Raw genomic sequence first — 24,772 nt, forward strand, 5'->3', positions numbered from 1 at the left:
CACACACACACCAGCAGGAAATGAAAACACACCCTTACAACGGGCTGGGATCGCACATTACCGAGCCTCTTGAGATTTATCAGCATTTACACAAACATTCATAGCGGTGTAGCGTCTAAAGCRGTAGCCGACYTCTTAGTTGTGCTCAAGATACTTTTAAGAGCCTCGTCTGAGCTTGTTCTCGCGTTTTRCTCAACATTACATCAATCTGAAGACTGGATGCAGAGACAGGTCACAGTAAAGAAAAGTCAATAAATTGCTTTTACTTCCACCGAGCAAACACTTAACCCCTTCMTTTTTAATTTTAACTAAAATATAAAGTCAAGACATTACATTGCAGTGCTTATCAAGCCTCTGAGCAATTAGTTTCAGGCTCTGCAACTTGGGGATGGTGCATAACTGATGACAGCTGCTTTAGATTAATGTCAACATAGAGACTTCAGTGTCAAGAGGCAGGCTTGCTTAAACTCAGATTTACACACGGCTTTTTCCCACCCCTGCAATGAGAAACAAATACAAAAGGGTCAAATGGGGTGTAGACCTGCTTCTATTTAACAGACTGAAAGGGCGTAGAGCTGCTTCTATTTAACAGACTGAAAGGGCGTGAAACATTATTGGCAAAGTCTTGAGTTTGTGCTGCCACCTCCTGGCTGCATTTATCTTCTGAATTTGGATAGGAAGAGTTCAGAGCCAAGTATTTCAAGAAAAATACATTTCAAGCTTAAACACACAAAGGGAGTAAAACTCAAAGAAAAAAAAAAGAACATTATTTTATTTTTTTTTTAATGTAACTTAAATAGTAACATTACAACATTAAAGGTTTATGTGAGGGAWAACTGGCATTTAGCTTAAGAAAAACGTAATTTGTAAGACAATGAAATACCCCAACTACATAATCAGCTCAGCTTCAGCAGTAAGACTCGAGCTCCAATATAACASACGGAACAAGTCTGTGTTGCTTAGTGATCGAAAACCTTGGTCTTTGCCATTCAGCGTTAAGATCTGGGAGCATAACCGTTTTTCTTTTTTAAAATCATAAAAAGTAGCTTAGACCCACAACTGATGTACCATTCGAGGTAGCAGTCCGTTTCTRTCACAGATTGTTTTCTTCTGGTAGTTTGGTGAGAATCTTCACTCCGTCGGATGTGATGAGCACCGTGTGTTCAAACTGAGCTGACCTGTACAACCAAATTTAAACAACATTTTGTAAGGAGCAAATTCAATTTTAAGCAGAATAATCCACTTAGCCCCCTTTTAACCCTTTCCTCTCATCTTTCACCCTTAATTCTATGTTTGTAAAAAGTAGGGTAACCCGATTGTTTCTATCAAATATGCGTACTCAAGTAAACTAACACGTGTAAATATTTTCTATATTTACAAAAGCACAAATACAACTGTGATGTAAACTTTTTATGTATTATCAAATGTAATGAGTGCACTTAATTTTGAAATAGACTAATCATCTTTATTCTAGTATGTTTGTTTAGTTTAATATAGTTAAATTATGTTGTTTTCAAGCAAAATACACCACGTGGTATATTTGTCTGTTCTCTAAATCCATTTAGATACATTAAAGTATATGTATTTTTCAAAAGGTTACATTAGGCCTATATATAGTTTCGTCTAAATGAGCATAAAAGTAATGAATGSTGAACTAATGGAACTAATAGTGCATCAGCTTCTATCCATGAATTACCGTAAGTGTTTAAGGTCAAAGGCACAGTATTCAGTCTAAAATCCAAACTATTTATTCTGCTGTCAACCTTTTTTGTGTGTATCAAATTATGTTGTGAGCAAAAACTTCAGAGTTTATTCTGTGGCGATTTGCAGATTTGTAACAACCTCCTGCAAAAAATGTAACAAGCTGAGCATAACTTACTCCCCAGTTAAGCCCTCCTAAAAATGTTCATATCTTACTCAGTATGGTCCAGAAGTCTCTGCACGCCACATGTTGAACAAAGCTCAGCAGTACACTGCTATTTCCTAACACTCTCATTCAGCTTCAGTGGAATACGACGTTACAAATGCAAAGCACTTCTTACCTTTTATYGTCGACCGACACCGCGGTCCATTTGTCCTTAAGGATTCTGAACTCTGGAGACCCCTCCATCACTATAGGCTCTAACAGATCGAGATTAACARACGTTAACAACCACTGATTCCAGACATTTGCATATTTATGTACAGAAAACAAACCCTGGATTATCCTACCTATTGTGAAAGACATCCCTTCATCCATGGTTATGTCGTTATCATTAGCTGAAAAGAGAAGCATTCTTTATCAAACTGGACTTATACAAGCCGTTTTTKTCTTGTGAATGTATAATAATAAATGCATAGTAATAAAAAAATCTCATTGTCTAAATCACATTACTGCAATTAGGGACCAACTTACMGTGGTGCCAAATCTCAGGATGGCAATGAAAATACGAGCCTATTCCATGTCCAATGAAATACGGACAAACTTGAAAGCCATCGGACTGGGATATTTCACTGCAGGTACAGAACCGATTTAACGTTAAGTGGTCAAACAGAAAAAGAACAACATCCAGTTGTATGTAAACATTTGACGYGTGTATTCGCCGCAAAGTATACCTGATAGTATTTCCTATAACACAGAGCTGCACTCCTGGTTTGCATACGGCGACGGCCTCGTCTCTGCAACGCCTCGCCGTCTCTACCAGCCGCTGCCCGACCTCATCCACCTGACCAATCAAGAAGGTTTCTGAGGTGTCACCATGGTAACCATCCAAATACACCTGTTCCAAACAAAGCCGAGGTAAGAAACGTGGGTTGTGTTGTTGACATCTGCAGCATAAGGTTTTATTTATAAAACGTGGAACACTGTGTAAACTTACTGTGACGTCGACGTTGATAATGTCACCGTCTTCAAGTTTGCGGCTGCAGATCAGAAGGTATCGCATTACATTTTAAAACGGCTTACATTTGCTACCTTGTTACGCGTGGAATTCATGGAAGTTCCCTTTATCCAGCACTTTTTTTTGTTTGTTTTTGTTCTTTAAAGATTTGACATTGTGGAAAGATGTTACCTGAGTTTAGTTTTTTTTTTTTTAAAAAACAACAAAAAAACTGCTTTGAAAACAGAATAAATCTAAAGATTTAGCCTGACTTTAAAAGGAAATTCRGCAACTATTCAAACCGCTTACCTGTCAGGTATGCCATGACACACCACGTTGTTCACAGACGTACAGACTGACTTAGGAAAACCTCCATATCCAAGAGGGGAGGGGTAAGCATTGTGCCTGATTGTCTCCTGGTGTACAATAAAGTCTATTTCATCTGTTGTCATGCCAACCTAAAAGCCACAAATAACAGACGTTGTTGTTTCTATTCTGATGACACATAAACTTAAACAAGACGGTTTTATTCCTACTTTCAGACTGCCTCCAGCAAGTAGCAGTACGTGTCTGGCAAGTTGGCATGCTCTAGCAAGGCCTTCGATCTGCTCTTGGTTCTTGATCTCGATGTAGTCTGGCCATTCTGGGACCAGCCCAGTGCTGACGTAGTCAGGCTGCACGATGTGCTTCAGTCAGASGGAAGATAAGAAGAGATGCATGTAAATTAAACGGAACTGAACTCTGAAATTAAATAGTTTCTGTTTAGATTAATCTAGCATAAATAAATGAAGCCAGTTGAAAACTAAAGGGAAAAAACAGACTAGTAGGATTCAGGAATGTGAAATTCAAACATGTAGGTTGTTACAATATGGATAACTGAGAAAACGTCCTTCACCTTGCATTCACTTTCATTTTTGTCTATTCAACTCATCTGCGTTTACTTTTTGACGCATGGCTTTATTGTTCAGAAGCTTCAACGTTTAAGCAGAAGTTTGAAGTAAAAGATCCATCAATGAATCAAAAATCTTTTTTTTCAGAGTGTAATGATACCTTAGGTACTGCGTAGGCTGGCCGAACAGTAGCAGGCCGAACCACGTTGTGAGAACTTTTCCACTTCCGCCAGAAAAAGCTACGATGTTGCTCACACAGGAGATCTTTGGAGCGACTCCACCTTCCGAGAGATGAAACTCTTCGAAGGAAACAACCCACTCCTACAAAAAACATTATTTTTATTGTTCTTAATAAAAAGCTCATGCTCTTGTTAAAAGAATAGAGATGGTTTCCTTCGTTCAGACTTTTGAGATTCCTACTTATTTGTCCTTTCTTTACATTTCTAACTACTGAATGATGCATGTGACAAGGAAGTATACAACTCGAATATAAAGTGCTATGCAAAACTATTTAAATCCCTTGGTCATTGTTGTTTTATTTTTGTCATGTCGCAATCAAAAACCTAAGTGTTTTATAACAGGATTATTTATGTTTTTGGCCAACACAAAGGAGTGCACAATTTTGAAGTGGAAGGAAAATGATCAATAGGTTTCAAATTGGTATATGTGAAAATATTTTAAAAAGTCTATATTCTGTCCGTCTGAGTCAAATACTTTATTGAAGAACTTTTCACAGCTCCAAGTTTTTTGGGGTAGGTTTCTGCTGGCTTTACACATCCACAGACTGAACTATCTGCCCGTTCTTCTTTGTACAGTGAGCCCACGCTCAGTCAGTACATGAAGAATATCTATAAACACTTGTTTTCAAGTCTTGCTAAAGACTCAACACACTTTAAGACTGGATTTTGACTGTACCATTGTGGTACATAGATATGCTTTTATCTAAACTGCTCCACAGCAGTTTTGGTTGTTTGTTTAAGGTTGTTGTTCTGCTATAAGGTGAACCTCTATCCTGGTCTAAATTGTCTTGCAGCCTCTTACAACCTAAAGCCGTCAGCCGTGACCTTTCTGCTGTGTTATTTTGGTCTTTATAAATGCTGCTTGGTCACAAATAAGCCTGATCCTTCACAGAAAAGTTGGATGAAACACTTGATATCAAAACTATGCATCTTCTCCCATCCAGTTTACGATTATCCGCTGTATCACTCACATAAACTAGTAATAAAATCAGAATTGGAGGCTGTAGCATAAAAGCTGTTCTTACGTTACCTTATTCATAGCAATCAATACAAATATAGATTAAAATAGTGTTCTGCTCATAAAAAAGCTAAATAATTAATTTACACTGTATTCAAAAGGGATTTTCGTAAAGGTTGCCATAGATTATATGTAACTGTTTTAAATTAAGCCGCTAATGTTAACCGACTAACACTGAAGTAGCTGAAACGAAGTTCATAAAAATGCTCACAAAGTACCTTTCCTGCTGGAGAGCCCCACAAAGCAGCGAGCAACGGCGGCCGCCATTAAATATAACCTGTTGTGGTCACGTGATCGAAAAATCATTGGTCACGTGACCATAACTGGTTAACTTTGCGACTGTCACGTGACTCAAGTCTTGTGTAACTCAGGTCTTGTGCTWTGGTTTTTCTTGCAGTYGATTTTTGTTTTGCTTGCTTTGTTGTGTCCCAACACTTGTTGAGTGTCGAATTCCTAAAATGCTGCGTTTATCTCTTATTCTATTGCAATACTAAAAGTATTTGTCTGTTGTACTACRAATTTAAACACAATTTATATATAAATTTATGCAAATAATGTTCAGATTCACATCACTTTTTATACTCTTAGCTAAAATGTATTGTGTTAACAYATGGAACAAAACTATGCAACAAAACACCACTGAATAGTGCAACATTTCAGACAAAAATAATCAGTGTCGGCAGGAATCGGTAGGTCAGGTTTTTTAAAGACTGGTGATCAATCAGCCAGAAAACTGCAATCGGTGCACTCCTACTGAAAAGTACAAACAGCAACAAGASACCAGCTGTCAGTTGACCCCCTGTATTTTTATCCCACTTTTCATGTCAGTGGTAAGTATTTTTTTTTATGTACAAGTTGGAGGGTAAAGAAGGCCAAGGTTTTTCCAAGTATAATACTTGAATAAACAATAATAACAATATTAAACTACCACAATTTTAGTTAATCTTAAACATAAAAAAACACTAGATTTTGRTTTCATTAAGAAATCAAAATCTTGATTTCTTAATGACATCAAGATTTTGATAATCTTTTCTTATCTGAGAAAAGCTTAGAAAATTAACTCACATTAAAATCAGGTCTTATAGACCCAATTTTCTGTATTGTACCTCCTCCATTATATTTTTACAATTATCTGTTACTATGGCCCCTGGATTTATCAAGACATAGCCCCTTTTTATTTGAATTGTCTTGGCATGATAACATGACTGACTTAACCTGAAACAATCATTCCTTTTGAATGGTTGTTTTTCTTTCAGCCTCTCAGTAAGTTCAATTCATTGTTCAGTCTCAGTTTTTGGCATATGCATTCTCATCTTTCAGTCAAACCACAGAGTTAAGTGTCTGTTGTTACTCCTGTAGTTTTCAAATGATTGAGCTACAGAAATGTTTAAGCCTTTTTGGCGCCCTCTATTGAACATTATGGGGAACTGTCAAATGTGTCAAACCCACCAGCACAGATTTAGCCCAAAATGTCAGATAACAGCAGTGGTGGCAAGTAACGACGTACATTTTTCGTGTATCTGTACTTTACTTAAGTAGATTTAATAATGGATACTTTCTACTTTTACTCCACTACATTTTACAGTAAGTATCTGTACTTTCTACTGTAGTATCAGGCTATCTATGGGTAGGAACCTTGGTGCTGTATTGTGTTTGGGGGCGGACCTGAATAAAAGGTACTTGCTAAGATGGAGTTGGCTCAAGCGTGCTTCTGTGTAGCCTCAAGATATTATTGAAGATACATATCGGAGAACAGAACATGGTGTCAGAAGTATAGACTACTTAGAAGTAGAAGAAGATGAACCAGTTTCAAGTCGCCCCGCCGGAGAAGTTCACGTTCAGAGCTGAAGACTGGACGAAATGGATAAAGCGTTTCGAGAGGTTTCGTATCGCGTCTGGTTTGGAGACACAAGCGGACGAAAACCAAGTAAATACGCTGATCTACACCATGGGGGACGAGGCAGAAGATATACTGGTTTCCCTGCATCTAACTCCGCAAGAAGCGAGTGAGTACGAGACTGTTAGAGGACGGCTAGATGCTCACTTCGTAGCCCGCCGGAATGTTATATTTGAGCGGGCGAAATTCAATCAGCGCCAACAGGAGACGGGTGAATCCATTGACGGCTTTCACACCGCGTTACACTGTTTGGCTGAATACTGTGGATACGAGACTTTACATGATGAGATGGTTCGAGACAGATTCGTCGTGGGTCTGAGAGATAAAAGATTATCAGAACAGCTACAAATGGACGCTGAACTGACGCTAGAGAAGGCGTTAAACAGAGCCCGTCAGAGCGAGCTAGTGAAAAAGCAACAGGAAATGCTTCATGCTAACTTCAAGTCGGACATTGTTGGCGCGCAGTTGGACCGCGTTCACGCGAGCGGGAGCGCGCGCTTCAGACAACCGAAGGCGCCGCACAAACATATCGTCACAAAAGCAACGCAGGTTAAACAGACACAGTGCAGAAGATGTGGCGACACGAAAGGACACAGTATGCAGCAATGCCCTGCTAGAGAAGCAGCCTGCAATTATTGTGGGAAAAAGGGACATTTTGCAAGGGTCTGTAGAAATAAGAAAATATGTGAAGTGAATGCTGGATTCGCTACAGAAAGCACAGATACAGACATTGATATTGCTTTCCTGGGATCTCTTTCTACAGAAGTTAAAGATAATCCATGGATGACGGACATACTGGTGGACAAACATAAGACTGTATTCAAAATAGATACAGGAGCTGATGTTACTGCTGTCCCAGAAACATTGTATTCTCGGTACCAATTTGGCAAATTGGATAAACCAAAGAAAATCTTACAGGGACCGGGAGGCACTGGATTGAAGGTGAAAGGCATGTTTACGGCAACGCTCAGCAACAACAGCATTTGTACTAAGGAAGACATTTATGTTGTGAAGGATTTATGTACATCACTGCTGAGTGGACGTGCTGCAATGGCATTAAAATTGGTTGCCAGAGTAAACCAAATTAGTTTAGACTCAATTGATGCTGTGAAGCAGGAGTTTCCAAAACTTTTCACAGGACTAGGACTGATGGAAGGCGAGTATAACATCGTTCTGTCACCAGATGCGCAGCCTTTCTCCCTGTCAACGCCGAGGCGGATATCCCTCCCCCTACTGCCGAAGGTTAAGGAGGAACTCAACCGTATGCAACAGGAAGGAGTCATCACCAAAGTGGAGGAGCCAACAGACTGGTGTGCACCGATGGTGGTTGTCCCCAAGAGCTCAGGCAAGGTGAGAATATGCATTGATCTCACAGAACTGAATAAATATGTCATGAGAGAAAAACATCCTCTCCCATCAGTAGAGCACACACTCGGACAGCTAGCGGGAGCAAAAGTGTTCTCCAAACTGGATGCCAATGCGGGATTCTGGCAGATTCCACTGTCGAGGAAGTCTTCCCTGCTCACCACCTTCATTACACCTTTTGGGCGCTATTGCTACAACCGGCTCTGCTTTGGGATTTCATCAGCACCAGAGCACTTCCAGAAGCGCATGTCACAGATTCTGGAGGGCCTGGATGGAGTTCTTTGTCAGATGGATGATGTCCTCATTTGGGGGACGACACAGCAGGAGCACGATGAAAGACTGAGAAAGGCACTGTTTCGACTCCAGGAAGCAAACGTAACACTAAATGACAAATGTGAGTTTTCGAAACGCAGAATAAAGTTCTTGGGACAGATCATTGATGCGTCAGGGGTCAGTCCAGACCCGGATAAAGTCAGTGCTATAAGAGCCATGGAGGAGCCCAGAAATATAAGTGGGGTGAGACGCTTTCTGGGTATGGTGAACCATCTTGGGAAGTTCCTTCCCCACTTGGCAGAGAAAACCAGACCTTTGAGAGATCTTCTGAAGAAGTCAAACATGTGGTCATGGGGTTCACCGCAGCAACAAGCATTCAATGCTATTAAAACAGATCTGACAACACCACCGGGACTAGCATTGTATGACCCGAATGCAGAGACACGTGTGTCAGCAGATGCATCGTCGTATGGACTCGGTGCAGTTCTCCTCCAGAAACACACTGATACTGGGTGGAAGCCAGTGGCATATGCATCACGGTCTCTTAGCGACACGGAGCAGAGGTATGCTCAGATTGAGAAAGAGGCTCTCGCTTCAACATGGGCCTGTGAGAGATTCGCAGAGTTTCTGATTGGGAAGAGTTTCCACATTGAAACCGATCATAAGCCATTAGTCCCGTTGTTGGGGTCAAAGAGTCTAAACGAGCTTCCTCCTCGCATACAGCGACTACGAATGCGACTCATGAGATTTTCCTACAGTATTTCCCATGTGGCTGGCAAAACTATTGCTACAGCTGATGTTTTGTCCAGAGCTCCAATCTTCAGCGAGCCAGGAGGTCTGCAAGAAGAAGAAGAGGTCAACTTGTATGTTGACTCAGTCGTTGCATGTTTACCTGCCACGGAACCACGACTGAGGGAAATCCAAAGACATCAAGACAACGATGACATACTCAAACAGCTAAAAACGTTCTGTGTGGAAGGATGGCCAGATAAACACTCTACTGAGAAACGTTTCCAGCCTTATCTACCGTTTTCAGGTGAACTTACTGTTCAAAATGGCCTACTTCTTTATGGTAGCAGAATAGTTATTCCAGCTTCCCTCAGGAAGGACATTCTGTCAAAACTACATGAGGGTCACTTGGGGATAACTAAATGCAGAGAAAGGGCCAAACATTCAGTGTGGTGGCCGGGTCTCAGTAGCGATCTGATTAAGCTGTTGGAGACCTGCGAAACATGTTGTCGGGAGAGAACTAGACACAAAGAACCACTGCTGCCAACTGAATTTCCACAGCGACCATGGGTCATGGTGGGGGCTGATCTTTTCCAGTTTAAGGACAAACAATATTTGATTGTTGTGGATTATTTCTCCAGATTTTTTGAAATAGCAAAGCTTACCTCCACAACATCTGAGGGAGTGATTGACCACTGTAAGTCCATTTTTGCACGCCATGGCATACCAGAGCGTTTCCGTTCTGATAATGGGCCACAGTTTGCTTCAGATTCTTTCAGAAGATTTGCACAAGCATGGGGTTTCAGTCATGAAACATCCAGTCCAAATTTTCCTCAGAGCAATGGTGAGGCTGAGAGAGCTGTCAGAACTATCAAGACTCTCCTTAAGAAGTCGGGGGATCCGTATCTCGCTCTTATGGCCTACCGTTCCGCTCCATTGGCAAATGGATTCAGTCCGACTGAGCTTCTCATGGGAAGGAGGATAAGGACGACTGTTCCTGTTACTCAGTCGCAGCTGATGCCAAAGAATATTGATACAGAAAAGCTGAGGACTGCAGAGAATAACTATAGACAGAAACAAAGACAAAACTACAACCGTAGACACCGGGCCCGCAACATGTCACTCCTACATCCAGGTGCGAAGGTGTGGGTGACAGATCTGCAAACCAGAGGAACAGTAGTGTCTGGAGCAGGTTCACCTCGATCCTACATCATCGAGACACCCAGAGGCATGCTGAGAAGGAATAGCTACCACCTTGCACACACTCCTAGAGCAACTGAAACATCTGTTGTTCCACCTGAAACTACTGCTGTTCTACACAAGACATTACCTGAAGAAAATAGTCACAATTCCACACACACACCTGATCCAGATGAAGACCAGCAGGAGACTAGCCATCAGACTGCACCACCTGAGAGTCGAGCTTCACTGAGAACTAGGAGACCTCCAGCCTATCTGGATGATTATATTTGTTCATAGGAACTGAGTGAGTTTCCTGCATGGGGCAGAATAATCCCCACACTCAGGTAGAGGATTTGGGTAGTCCACCCCTTCCTCTTAGTAGTTAAAGTTAAATGTTACAGAGATTACTGTTCAGAGATTTACACACATCTGGGTTCTAACGGTGAACTGTGATTGGAAAGAGATTTAAGTTGTGCACTGTTAGTGGAGAATAAATCTATAGTAAGTTCTAGCACATTCTGTTGTGGAAAAGTACTAGTATAATACTGAGTTAATTTTGGGTATTCCACAGAATGCATCTTTGTTATGTATGATTTAAGTTTACATTTCTACATGTGTTTACATAAACCCTCATAACAAATCCTATTCAGAAAGGGGGATGTAGTATCAGGCTATCTATGGGTAGGAACCTTGGTGCTGTATTGTGTTTGGGGGCGGACCTGAATAAAAGGTACTTGCTAAGATGGAGTTGGCTCAAGCGTGCTTCTGTGTAGCCTCAAGATATTATTGAAGATACATATCGGAGAACAGAACATCTACTTCACTGCATTTCTACAAAATTGTCGCTTTACTCGTTACATCCAAGTCTCATTGCTCTTTTTTTCCGTTAAAATGTGAAGTTCAAGGACTTAAGGTGGCGCCGTAAAATCCAAGCAATAACGTGACTTACGTGTCTGTTGTCACCCATCGCCAGTGGTGGGAAGTACTGTACTTAAGTACAATTTTCATGCATCTGTACTTTATTTAAGTATATTTAATAATTGATACTTTCTACTTTTACTCCACTACATTTTACAGTCAGTAGGCTATCTGTACTTTCTACTTCACTACATTTCTACAAAAGTGTCGCGTTACTCGTTACATCCAAGTCGCATTGTGCTTTTTTCCGTTAAAATGTGACGTTCAGGGACTTAAGGTGACGCCGTAAAATCCAAGCAATAACGTGACTTACGTGTCTGTTGTCACCCATCGCCTCCCCCTTTACTCGCACGCAGAGTGGTTTCCTCTGAGTGGGAGAAGATGTCTGTCTAATGTCAGTAATATAATAGCGCTGCATAAATCATAGATATGGTGACATGTAAAATTAGCAGCGCTTTGCTTGCACAGACGGTGGGGACTTAGTCCAACTTTTAGCGTCACTTGGAAGGAAAGCTTAAAGAAAGGTAAGATMTGTGGATGTGATGCTAGCAAAGCTAGCTAGCTGTACAGAGAGACATGTTGCATCTGCCATGAAAAAAGTTGTCACTCATGCGCTGAATTATTGTGTGGCGGTGTTGACTGAGGTGTCGCAAATATGGGACAACGCTGTGTCCAAAGTGCAATATAGTAATATGACATTCAGGAACGATCCGATTCTTCTGGACGGATCTTTACTAAGATCCGTCCAGGACTGAAGCCTCACTGAGAGACGTTCTGTGTTCTCTTGTAATGCTCTGTGTACACTGCAGTAGCTATTTTATTTCATATATATATATATATATATATATATATATAAAATTGGCGAATAAATAAAACAGAAGACAAGAACACAGAGCATGCTCATTCCTCTTTGTTTTCGTCACCTGTCATGGTGGCAGACTTGCAGCAGGATGAGAACAGAAACGGTGCTCCTTCGCCTTGGTTACTTTTTGCTTATTGCACCTTGGACAGTGTGCATAGTTGACCCTTGCTTACCGTTAATTGCTATGTTTAATGTTGCAGACAGTTGTGGTTTCTGACATGTGCAGTATGGGCAACCGCCCAGGACGTTATTTTTTTTTAGGGATGGCAGGAGACCTCTGCGGATTGTGGCACAGAGATGAAAGCAAAACAGAATGAAGAAGAGTTTGAATTGATACTGGTTAAATTTATTTCAGCCCTAAGTATTTAATATCTAAGTATTTTTATGGGAATGTGGATCTTTCAGATTAATTTGAGAAACAATTTTGATAGGTGCACTTAATTTTATTGTGTCATGTAGCGCGGGGTGCTGGTCTTGGTCTTGATTTRGTCTCGGGTTCGGTGGTCTAGACTACAATTCTGCTACGTGGCTCTTTGGTTCCATGTCCTCCCCTGCCCACCCTTTCAGTTGGATTTCTTTCAAAATAAATGCCGGTAGTGGCAAAAAAAGGTGAAGTTCATGCTATGTTAGGACAGGAGACAAGATGTTTCCATCCCTGAAATTATGATGCATAGAATCACATATCTAAGCCTAAACTATGTTACAGAGAGTAAACGCAACATGCTTTATCTGTGGCATTGTTCATTAAAATGGCACATTTCTGATGTATTAAAATTAAATACGATCGGTACACTTAATGATNCCCAGGACGTTATTTTTTTTTAGGGATGGCAGGAGACCTCTGCGGATTGTGGCACAGAGATGAAAGCAAAACAGAATGAAGAAGAGTTTGAATTGATACTGGTTAAATTTATTTCAGCCCTAAGTATTTAATATCTAAGTATTTTTATGGGAATGTGGATCTTTCAGATTAATTTGAGAAACAATTTTGATAGGTGCACTTAATTTTATTGTGTCATGTAGCGCGGGGTGCTGGTCTTGGTCTTGATTTRGTCTCGGGTTCGGTGGTCTAGACTACAATTCTGCTACGTGGCTCTTTGGTTCCATGTCCTCCCCTGCCCACCCTTTCAGTTGGATTTCTTTCAAAATAAATGCCGGTAGTGGCAAAAAAAGGTGAAGTTCATGCTATGTTAGGACAGGAGACAAGATGTTTCCATCCCTGAAATTATGATGCATAGAATCACATATCTAAGCCTAAACTATGTTACAGAGAGTAAACGCAACATGCTTTATCTGTGGCATTGTTCATTAAAATGGCACATTTCTGATGTATTAAAATTAAATACGATCGGTACACTTAATGATATTAGCGGTTAGGTAATGCATTCAGCAAGTACTTTTACTTTTAATACTTAAGTATTTTTAAAAGCCAGTACTTTTTTCCTTTACTTAAGTAAACTGTTAATGTGGTACTTTTATTTTTACTTGAGTACATTTTTGTCTGCGTATTTGTACTTTTATTTAAGTACATTTTTTGAGTACTTTCTCCACCACTGGATAACAGGAGTAGATTTTAGAAGTTGCCATCTCCTCCTTTTTTCTACTGCCTAATTAGCAAATAAATAAAATGTCTTTTTTATTTTAGTTGTTTTGATTGTTTAATTTCTAAATAATCAAACATAATCACCTATATAAAGCTAGGACTTTATCATACACTACACATTGTATGGACACTAAAAGATTACACTAAGCTATTGTGATACCGGATTCTAAATTTTGAGGTTAGTAGTATATTTGACCCATTTTGTTGATCCTTACCATAAACAACTAAAATTAGATGACATTGCCTCTATTTTAAGCAAAGTTACATAACACAACCCCTGGTAAGTCACAGGGGTTGTGATAAGGTCACAGCCTTATCAGTGAAAATAAACATTAGTCATATCACCTATGAACACACAGCCACAGTCAGTAAAGATAAACTGTTGTAAATATCTTTTTTAATAAAAGAAATCCTAAAAATACTTTAATAAATGAAATGTATGTTATAATAAAAAATMAAACTTAAAAATCACATTTAATTAACTGAATAAAAAAAATCTAGTCTAACTAGTAAGTGATACACTTTGGCCTTCTGCTTGAATAATATTTTTTAAAACCTTTACTAAAACCTGTGTGCTAAGAATACAGTTTCAATTACAAATACAATGTAGCTTATTAAAATTATTTACTTTCATTTTTTTCTTTTTAAATTTGATAAGTGTAAAGTGTCTCCAGCCTCTTAAGTAATCATAATCTGATTATAATTAGTTATGACTTTATAATAGGAACATCTGTGAAGGAATGTAGCTATGCTAGAGAAGACCTATGACTCTATATTGGAACATACTTTACTCCTTAATTATTTAATTGAAAGGAGAAAGTGGTTCATSACATTGCAGGGCAGTCTTCCAAGTGTTTCTGGGTCAAACTTGATTTTAAGCATTACAAGCATTGTATAATTTTTATCAAGATATAGTTAAATTTAAACTTTTGTTATTTTAATGTTTTGAACCTTCTTCTAAAATGTGGTTGCGCTGATCTACTTTCAGATTTGTTGTAGAGTATTGGTGACGCAGGTCATTATTGTTGACTAATAGTCGAGGTATTAAAAAAAWAKRSRMMAMWMYSCKMMWYKTKYWCACACRCKYTGAGTGATGTAAGATTTCTCACATAMGCTCCTCTGTATTTGAGTGTTATCGCATTATAGAAGTATAGTAAGACCCCTGAGTCACATTTAATCCGAAATTGTTCTGTTTTGGTTATTTTGTGATGATTTGTGCGTTAAGTTTTGTTTTTTTTTACCGGTCGCTCCTCACTTTCCTCCTCAGACCTGGAGCTGAGGTGCGTCTGCGCTGCTCGCTCGCCCACTGCGTGTGACGTCAAACCAGCATGGCGGTCAAGGTGACTTGGGCATTGGTCTTCTATCCATTTTCCCACTTTTACTCTCATGACTGTTCGTCTTTTCTGCTCTTTTTGCCGCGTGTCAGTTATTGAAGCTCGGCTGCGTGGTCGTGTCCGGGGAGGGCGTCTCGGGTGCGGTGCAGTCCGACTCTGTAGCATCACTAGAGCTAACTGCCGTCCCTGCGGCGGTTGGCCTTGATGAGACATTAACGACTCAGAATTAGCCGGAAACCATAAGAAACCGCTTGTATGAGAGCCTGGTTAGCAGCAGAAGTGGCACTGTTTGTGTAGACTCGGGCTTTTGCTCGTATTCTTCGTTTCGCATTTCGTGGACGTAAACGTTAACATGTCGTGGCAGTTTGCCTCTGTATGCTARCTTGCTACCCGGTTTCTCCATCTCTAGGTCTTTGCCAGTAGAGTGTAATATAATTTTGGCCACCTAACTTTTCCAGCTTGGCGAGGACGAGCACCTTTCTTTAACATTCCTGTGACATTTCCTGCTTTTGTTGAATGGAGTTAGCTCATTTCGTTTTCTGCTGCAATGAGTGCAGCGCCTTGTAAAAAAAAAAAAAAACCTGACTGAATCAGCAGCTTGCTTGCTTGGAAACCTGACAACCTACACTGTCACTGTTGGGTTGCTTATTCGTGCTGTGTGTTTTCTTGTAGGTGCACTCTACCAAACGTGGGGACCCAAATGAGCTGAAGACCATTTTCCAGAAGGTAATAGCTTTAACAGGTTTTATTCCTATAAAACTATAATCGGTTGTGCAAAACGACATATTACYAGTTTGCAAGTAGCTTTCTTTTCTTAGATGAGTAAAAGTTTTCACCAGTTGTCCTTGGAGTCAATGACGTTGCAATCTACTGAGCTCCTTAACTTTTTACCCTGTGACATTATATGATCAACAGACCTTGATCAAACTGGTATAAATAGGGCWATATGATTGATTTTTGTACTTGAATTAAGATGACACTGATTATAATTTAGCACTACATCAATAAACTGAGTTGAACTAAGTGCCCTTTGCAGACAAATCGGTTGAAAGTCTCCATTGAAAAGTGTAATTTGTGATTTTTGTAGTTTGTATAACTTTTAAATGCATTTATTTTTTATGCAATACTATCAAACAGTAGTTTCTGACTGGTTCTTGAATGCTGCAAAGCATAGCTTAAAACTAGCACTCTATCCAAAATTGGAAAAAAATCATTTCTGAATTGTAAACCTGCCAGTAAAGAACGTCACACCAGTTCTCATGCAATGTTTAAATAAAAAATACTACAAACTAAAACTGCTGTTTATCAGAAAATACACAGCAAATACGGGGCAGTGACAGAATCCGCATCAACGTTGTTGTTTCTAAAATTAGCAGTTTAAGCACTTCCCCTCCCAACCTGCTGCCGTCMGCTGCCTGAAAGTTCTTGACTAACTTGTTACATTTATGTTACTCTATAAAAAGTAGAATGGCAATATTAGATGCTGTTATGTCCAATTACTATGTTTTCTTAAACTTAGCATCCTTTTGCTTCAGTTTTGGTTTCRAACTCATAACAACAATAAATGTTGTAGATGACTTGATTACAATTTCCTAAAATGTTGTTTTTATTCTAGCAACCTTACTTTATAAAAAAAAAAGCAAATTCAAATGTTTTGGTTTTAATTGCTATTCGCGGTAATTATACCATGAGACTTTCTGTGCAATCATGGTGCTGCTTTGTGTGCCTACACCTTGCTCTGCTGTCCGCTGCATGACGAGTGTGTGACCCGGCGTGTGATCTCTAAGCGGGTCAGCAGATTTTAGTGTCCTGACATTAACAGGTCAGATAAACGAGGAGCTCGAGCCAAAAGCATCAGCGCACATTTGTTTGCAAACCTTCAGACRTGCCAAGTCGCGTGTGGTCAATGCCGCGCTACAAATACTGTATTAGCTACTCCAGTTTTTCAAATGTAATGCCTGAGTATYACTGAAAAGGGTCGTTCGTCTTTTCTCTTTTGTTAGTACGCCAGTATAGAGGACAAGGATGGCGAAAGGTTCATGACCCCGGAAGACTTTGTCCAGAAGTATCTTGGACTGCACACACGGATTCACCACAACCCCAAAACGGTCCAGCTCATCGCCGCGGTAGCCGACACAACGAAGGACGGGTAAGCTGCTGCAGTCAGCGCACAGACACACAAAACCCCTGGCTTRTCATTAGTAATTCATTTCTTATGACATTTGCAGGTCAGTAGCAGTAATTATACTTAAAGATAAGATAGCACTACCTGTGACACAGCAGCAGGCCTTGTGTCTTACATATACAGCAACATACACACAATGGCTGAAACATGCTGTTTAACCGTGTTCTTTTGCTAATATGCCTACGTGAAAACAGAAAGTTCTTTGTCTGACAGTGTTGTATGATCCAGCTTTGTTCATTCCCTTTTTTAATTTTGCCTTCCKTTATGAGATAATTGATTTTGTGCTCCTTTTGTTCAACCTACACCCAATTGTAGGCTGATCTCATTCCAGGAGTTTCTTGCTTTTGAATCGGTGCTGTGTGCRCCCGACGCCCTCTTCATAGTCGCCTTCCAGCTGTTTGATAACACTGGAACCGGCACCGTTTCATTTGGTATGTGTTTTTCACTTAACAAAAAATACTGTACGACRCTGAAGTGCTTTGGTCTAAGCTTGTTCTTATCGCTGAAGCTTTTGGTTAAAATTTTCTTGAATTATTTCAGATTGCTTACTAGRTATCCATTAAAAAATATATAACATCCGGTGTCGAAAATACACTTTTTTTTATGTGAAGTGACCCTTTATCTTATGTTGAACTTTATAACTTTCATTTTCACCTGACTATATATTTGTGGAAATCATTATCCAGCATAGAATTGTTAACCAGATTAGTCAGTGGGCACATGAGTGGAATTTCGTAATCACTCTCATGACCGGTTTCTTTCCTACTTTATGTACTTTCCTGTGTTATACACAGGCTTTTTGTTGTGGCATTAATAAGATCAGTCAAATATAGTTAAATTAGAAAATGATGCCCTGGCAAAAGTGTTCATACACCTTGGAATTTTYTCACATTTTGTCATTCTACAACTACAAACTTCCATGTATTTTACTGGCATTTCATATGATAAACCGACACAAAGCAGTGTGTAATTGTAAAGTGGAAGAAAAATTAAATTRAAAAAAAAGTTTTAACAAATATACTGTGAATTTATGTCCTGTACCTTTTGGTAAAATCTTAAATAAAACGCAGTGCAACTAATTGTTGAAAGAGGTCAACTAGTGTCTAAACAAAGTTCATCTGTGTGTCATTTAATCTCAGTGTAAATCCATCTGTTCGGTAGCCGCCGGAAAGTTTTATTAGGAAACATTCAGCATTATGCTGTGAGCATATTTTTCCTCAACACGGGCAAGGTAGAATGGTCTAGTCAAAGTGGAGACTGGAAACCTATTGCAAGTCTTGAAAAATTGACATTCGCAGAGACACCCCATCAACTCTGATTAAGCACGATTTGTAACCTGAAAAAGTTCTGTCATTTTGCAGATGCGCGGAATTTTATCTGTGCCTTGTGTTTTCGCTGTAGAGAATGTTCGAGACATCTTTAGCCAGACCACAGTGCACCACCATATTCCCTTCAACTGGGACTGCGAGTTCATCCGTCTCCACTTTGGCAACAACCGCCAGAAACAGCTCAGCTACTTGGAGTTCACCCAGTTCCTGCAGGTTCGCCGCATGTGCACACACTTGTTTTTACCTTCGATCCCTGTCCGTATTGAGTTTCCGTTACACTTTTTGACCGTTTCTTACACTCGGCCTCGTGACGTGGTTTTCAGGAACTGCAGCTGGAGCACGCACGCCAGGCGTTTGCCCAGAAGGACAAGGGGAAGAATGGCGTCATCTCCGCRCTGGACTTCAGTGACATTATGTCCACAATCCGGCACCACATGCTCACATCCTTCGTGGAGGAGAATCTCGTCTCAGTGAGTGTTTTTTACGTGCACTGATGTCTTCATTCAAGCCTACAAGACAGATGGACAAAAGTCAAAGCAGAAACCATGACTTCATAGTAGGATTTTTTTTTTTCAACAATTCCCCACACTAACCTTCTGATAAAAGTTCTTAAGATCCTCGAGAAATTCTTGTTGCGATAGTCTTTTAAGTTCTCTACAGACCTTGTCTCCAAGTTCTGCCCCCATCAGTCCTGAGTTTTTGACACGTTAAAATGTGATTTACCTCATGTCTTTATAACAAACCAAACATTTTTTTTTTTGTTCTTTCCAAAAGGACCCAAAATTATGTGGCAGGTAGATTAATTTCACTCTCTTTGAAATGAATAAATTAAATGTGGTATTGTTTGTTTGTTTGTTTTTTTTCCCTCCAGGCTGCAGGGGGCAGCACTGCTCACGTGGTCAGCTTCTCCTACTTCAATGCCTTCAACTCCCTCCTGAACAACATGGAGATGATCCGTAAGATCTACAGCACAATGGCCGGCACACGRAAGGACACAGAAGTGACTAAAGGTGTGAGACCACATTGGTCTCTTTTTAAAGTTTTGTATTTCACAAGTCTTGTTTAGTTTGCAGTCATTCATTCCCGTCTTTCTCCGTTTCTGCAGAGGAATTTGTTCATGCTGCCAACAAGTTTGGTCAAATTACTCCTATGGAAATTGATATTCTGTACCAGTTATCAGGCCTGCACTCTGCTTCTGGGTAAAACCTCTTCTACTCACGTAATCTGGCAAATTTACATCTTGAATATACCATTACTAAATTTACTGGAATTTCCAGGAAATATTCTGAGCTTTGTGCATTACTGTGATGTAGGTAAATAATAAAACAAATGTTTTTCAGACGTCTGAACCTGGCCGACATTGAAAGGATAGCTCCACTAGAGGARGGCAATCTCCCATATAATCTGGTTGAATCCCAGAAACAGGTGGGATTAACTGTTCAAGCATTTCTGATTGATGTCACTGTAGATTGTTTTTCTGTTTAATTAAACGATGCTACTTGATTTGCAAAAACATTAGTCAGCTGTYAAAGGTATACATCTTTATTGGCTAAAATATTTATCCTATGCCTGTAATTAGGCCCTTCTGTCCTCACACAGGATGTCTCATRAACAAAAACAATTTTTGACAAATAAGAGTTAATTTATTTGGAGAGAGGAACCCATTAGTTTCTGACATCATTTTAGCATTTTCTAAATGCTTCTTTGGATGCCTTTTTTTTTTTTTTTGCTCTTTGTTCCCTATTTGCCCGCACTTCATGTGAGTATYGTATGACAGGACAATGCTAAGGTAACTTGAGACGTGTTTTGCGCAGTCTGGAATTTGATTCCAATTTAAAGCATGAAAGGTTTAAAAGTGCATCGTGGTCAAAAAAGGGGTTATTTACCGGTATGTTTAAATATCTTGAAGCAGCAAAGCTTCTCACACTTTAGAAGRCATTCAGTATTGATAGCAAAATACTTTTGTATATATTAAAAAAACAAAAACTTCAGAGTTGTTGATMTTCATGTGTAAAGTCACATTCCTGTTGTATTTCCATCAGTCCCAAGGGGAATTGTCCAGGCCTGTGTGGCTCCAGGTTGCAGAGTCGGCCTACAGGTTCACTCTGGGCTCCATCGCTGGCGGTAGGTTATCCTCGGACCGGTCAGTCTAATATGTCTTTGGATGAGTTGCGCCTGACCTTAAAAACTTTTTCCTTTTCTTTCAAAGCCACCGGAGCTACAGCAGTGTATCCCATCGACTTGGTGAAGACCCGAATGCAGAACCAAAGATCCACCGGATCRTTTGTCGGAGAGCTGATGTACAAGAACAGCTTCGACTGCGCAAAGAAGGTTCTCCGCTACGAAGGTTTCTTTGGCTTCTACAGAGGTAGGCAGTGCTGCCAGTGCTTTCTATCTAATCTCTTGTTCACATTACAGTCCCTTTCTTAGTCATATGAACTTCAATGCTTGTGTTTTTATGACGGATTTATTATAGTAGTAAGTCGGCATTTATTTCTATTACCTTATCTTGTTAGAGATAATGTCACCATGCAACTTTTTGTTCTCACCTTTCAATGTTCTCAACTACTGATTCATTTTATTTCTTCTTAATTTCGCCTACACTGCTATTTTTTTTTCTGTTTTTGGTAATGGGCTAAGCGTCGTCTGTCACTCCACAGGTCTGGTTCCTCAGCTCATCGGTGTGGCGCCTGAGAAGGCTATCAAACTCACTGTGAGTGTCTGCTCTTTTTTTTCCTTTTTTTAAAATATTTATATTATTCTAAAAATAAGACACCAGAATTAGAGCCTTTAATCAAGATTGTCAGAGATGCTGTCGCATTTATTCCCTCCTGTTTCTACTGGCATCATGTGTGTAGTACAGCTTAGTTATGTTTAGTTTTGCTGCAATAATTAACTTTTTCACATTTAGTGCTGATAAAACCAGAAACGTTATTGTRTTTTGCACACAGTAGCACATTATTGTGAAGTGAAAACAAAAAGATCARGGTTTACTGAATAGAAACGCACATCGCAGTTCAGATTCTGAGAACTATGAATCCTTTTCCTTCTACTTCAGTTATGTATTGCGTTTTATGTCAAATAAAATGGATTAAAGTGTAATCTTCTGTTTTGTATTTGTCTTTCACAGGTGAATGACTTTGTAAGAGACAAATTCACCGACAAAGAYGACACAATTCCTTTCTTTGCTGAGATTATGGCTGGTGGTTGTGTAAGTACCAAACAGGTTTTTTACATGCCTTAGAAGGCGACGTAAAGCTTTCATCTAAATTCAATATTCCCCTTAGAGCTCAGTGAAGTTTAATTTTAAAGAACTGCTTCACAGCTTGTCGTTTTCTTTTAAATAAAAAGGAATCATAATCCCGGGACTCTCCTTTAATTCAGGCCGGAGGCTCGCAGGTAATCTTCACCAACCCTCTGGAGATTGTGAAGATTCGCTTGCAGGTCGCAGGTGAGATCACCACTGGGCCTCGAGTCAGCGCTTTGAGCGTGGTCCGTGACCTTGGCTTCTTCGGCTTGTATAAGGTCAGTGTAGAGATCTTTTAGTATTTTCCTCCTTCTGGCATTTACACTCGCTGTTTCTTCATCTCCCCTCTTCCCTGTGGAATTMATTGTATCTTAATGTTGTCTGTTCAGGGCGCTAAAGCTTGCTTCCTAAGGGACATTCCCTTCTCGGCCATCTACTTCCCTGCATACGCTCACCTTAAGACTCAATTTGCCGATGAACAAGGCGGACTAGGACCTCTGCAGCTTCTTACTGCTGGAGCWATCGCAGGTAACATTGAATTACAGTTGTTACAGTAACTTAAGTGTTGTGCTTAAATTTAGCTTGAGAAAAAATTTGTCTCATGATGATGTTAAAACAAGTTCTTTCATCAGGTCAAGCAAAGCCGGTTATTTAGCTGGAGGAATATTGCTAAAAATACGGTTTCTATTTTAACTCTGCACTGCAGAACTGACTGTCTCTCTGGCCTAATCTGTGTAGMTGTATTATTCAAAAGTTGAGGTTGTGTATAAACACAGTGTAGGATTACTTCAAAACTGGGTAGGTTTAAGTAAAAAAAAAAAGCCAACTAGTGTTAGCTGGGATGTGTTATCAGAAATACTTCCTTCATCAACAAACTTGATAACATCTGTTTGTCCTTGAGTACTAAATGAGAAAATATAAATAAAAACTATATTTAAAAAAATATTTAATTGTTTCCCCAGGTATCCCTGCGGCTTCCCTCGTTACACCTGCTGATGTCATTAAAACGCGTCTGCAGGTCGCAGCACGAGCAGGACAGACCACCTACTCAGGGGTGATCGATTGCTTCAGAAAGATCATGAGGGAGGAAGGGTTCAGCGCTTTGTGGAAGGGAGCAGGAGGTGCGTTTCTCTCCATACACCTGAACACACACACTTGTAACTTTCCTTCCCACTTAAGATGTGACGTATCTTTTCCTCCTCTAGCTCGAATGTGTCGGTCCTCCCCTCAGTTTGGTGTGACTCTGGTGACTTACGAACTTTTGCAACGGTGGTTCTACGTTGATTTTGGTGGACAGTAAGTTTTTTTAAATTTTTGTTCTGTAATTAAAGTTTTTTTTTTGTGTGTGTGTTTTCCTAAAAAAGCAAAGCTGATTAAGACAGAAATTTTATAAAAATATTGAGGATTCCAGCCCGGGAAAAGTCTGGATTTTTAATTTAAGGATTTTTCAGGTATGGATAAAAGAAGATAAAGTGTGGGAACATATATGTATTTTCACTCTCAATGCTCTGTCCCATTTTCTAAATTATCATAAAATGTAATTCATGTGATAAACTCTGCATATTGATGTTTTACAAACTGAAAAACTCAAAAGTCATAAAATCTATTGATTTAAAAAAAAAACCTAATTCATTAGTACAATAAATCTCACAAATAATCATGATAAACTTTTTAAGACCCCATCGTCCTATTTGGACAAACTTTAATCAGGAAAAGTATTGAATTTGGACACAAAATGCGTAGGAGTCGAACTGAAAAGTGATACTCTGCTTCGATTTTGATTTCGTCGCTTATATATAGATTAGAATGCACAAGTGACCCACTCATCATCTCTGCTTTCTGCAGTCGCCCGGCGGGAAGAGAACCGTCACCCAAGTCTCCCAATCTAGATCTTCCTCCCATCAACAAGGAACACATCGGAGGCTACCGCCTGGCCGCAGCCACTTTTGCYGGAGTGGAGAACAAGTTTGGCCTCCACCTCCCCAAATTCAAGTCATCTGGCGTCACCTCCATCCATCACCCAGAGCCAGCTGTGTCCAGTCCAGCTACGGCACCWTAAGTGCCAAGCAGCTTCATATCGCCTCTCCACTACCAGGAGCCAGACACGTAGATAAAACACAAGCAAAAACACGCACACACACACAACTCCACACGTTGGGGACCATTACCATAGGATCAACCACCACCAGCCTGTTGCCCTCTCCAGGGTGACGGTATGCTCCAGTGGTCAGCGGTCAGCTTGCGGGCATGGATACGGACGGGAGTGGCTGCAGGCCACCAGGCGGTCAGCCGGCGTCAGGAGAGGAACGCTGAATGTGTTGCATCTTCAGTGGCTGCGTGCTCCTGGGAACTCCATCTTTTTGTGTTCCTTCTTTCAAAACGTTTATGTAAAGCTGAACCTCGGGCACTCCTTTCTGTCTTTCATGAGTAGATGATTTTTTTTTTCTTTTTCTTTTTTTGTCTGATACTCAGTATGAGTAGGACTTCTCTTTTCGGGCGGTGGGCATAGGATATATCCGATTTGACGTGTGCAGTGTGTGGGGTTTTTTTCTCACCGCGACTCCTTACACGGGATGCTACATACTGTATATATTGTATAACTGTACTGAGGAAAAGTTACAAGATCAGCCTGTATCATTACACAGCAGCTGTAATGCCATGGCAACAGTGGGGCCTTTTGGTCCTGGTCTCTGAGAATCACTCTTACTGATGTACAGAGCTTTTCCTTTTTGTTTTCTTGTTAAAACAAGAATCACGAGCAGAGAATTAGGTATTAATAAATTAAATGTATCTCGATTCATTCATTGTATTTTAAATAAATAATCCATATGTTTTATCTTTATC

The 24,772-nt window shown here is 39.9% G+C and overlaps 2 protein-coding genes across 2 annotated transcripts; one reads left to right on the top strand and one right to left on the bottom strand.

The window, feature by feature from the left end:
- Window positions 1-277: 277 nt before the first annotated feature.
- Window positions 278-5,311, bottom strand: metap1d (methionyl aminopeptidase type 1D (mitochondrial)). Its single transcript, XM_008433694.2, has 10 exons — window positions 5,224-5,311; window positions 3,909-4,069; window positions 3,395-3,544; window positions 3,168-3,316; window positions 2,859-2,901; window positions 2,596-2,759; window positions 2,396-2,493; window positions 2,212-2,259; window positions 2,043-2,121; window positions 278-1,178 (listed from the first exon to the last, which is right to left on the bottom strand). Exons 1-10 carry the CDS (start codon window positions 5,309-5,311, stop codon window positions 1,094-1,096), a joined length of 1,065 nt encoding a protein of 354 aa, XP_008431916.2. The 3' UTR covers window positions 278-1,093.
- A 9,797-nt stretch (window positions 5,312-15,108) lies between these two features.
- Window positions 15,109-24,770, top strand: LOC103479323 (calcium-binding mitochondrial carrier protein Aralar1-like). The gene is made up of 18 exons (XM_008433689.2): window positions 15,109-15,174; window positions 15,841-15,894; window positions 17,172-17,317; window positions 17,669-17,784; window positions 18,755-18,894; window positions 19,005-19,151; window positions 19,553-19,691; window positions 19,787-19,880; window positions 20,022-20,106; window positions 20,724-20,805; window positions 20,891-21,049; window positions 21,342-21,394; window positions 21,812-21,892; window positions 22,066-22,206; window positions 22,318-22,456; window positions 22,891-23,049; window positions 23,134-23,224; window positions 23,774-24,770. The coding sequence occupies exons 1-18, from the start codon at window positions 15,163-15,165 to the stop codon at window positions 23,985-23,987; spliced, it is 2,052 nt and encodes a 683-aa protein (XP_008431911.1). The 5' UTR covers window positions 15,109-15,162; the 3' UTR covers window positions 23,988-24,770.
- Window positions 24,771-24,772: the final 2 nt, after the last annotated feature.

This window comes from Poecilia reticulata, linkage group LG17 (assembly GCF_000633615.1).
Source record: "Poecilia reticulata strain Guanapo linkage group LG17, Guppy_female_1.0+MT, whole genome shotgun sequence".
In the NCBI taxonomy this organism is placed as follows: Eukaryota; Metazoa; Chordata; class Actinopteri; order Cyprinodontiformes; family Poeciliidae; genus Poecilia; species Poecilia reticulata.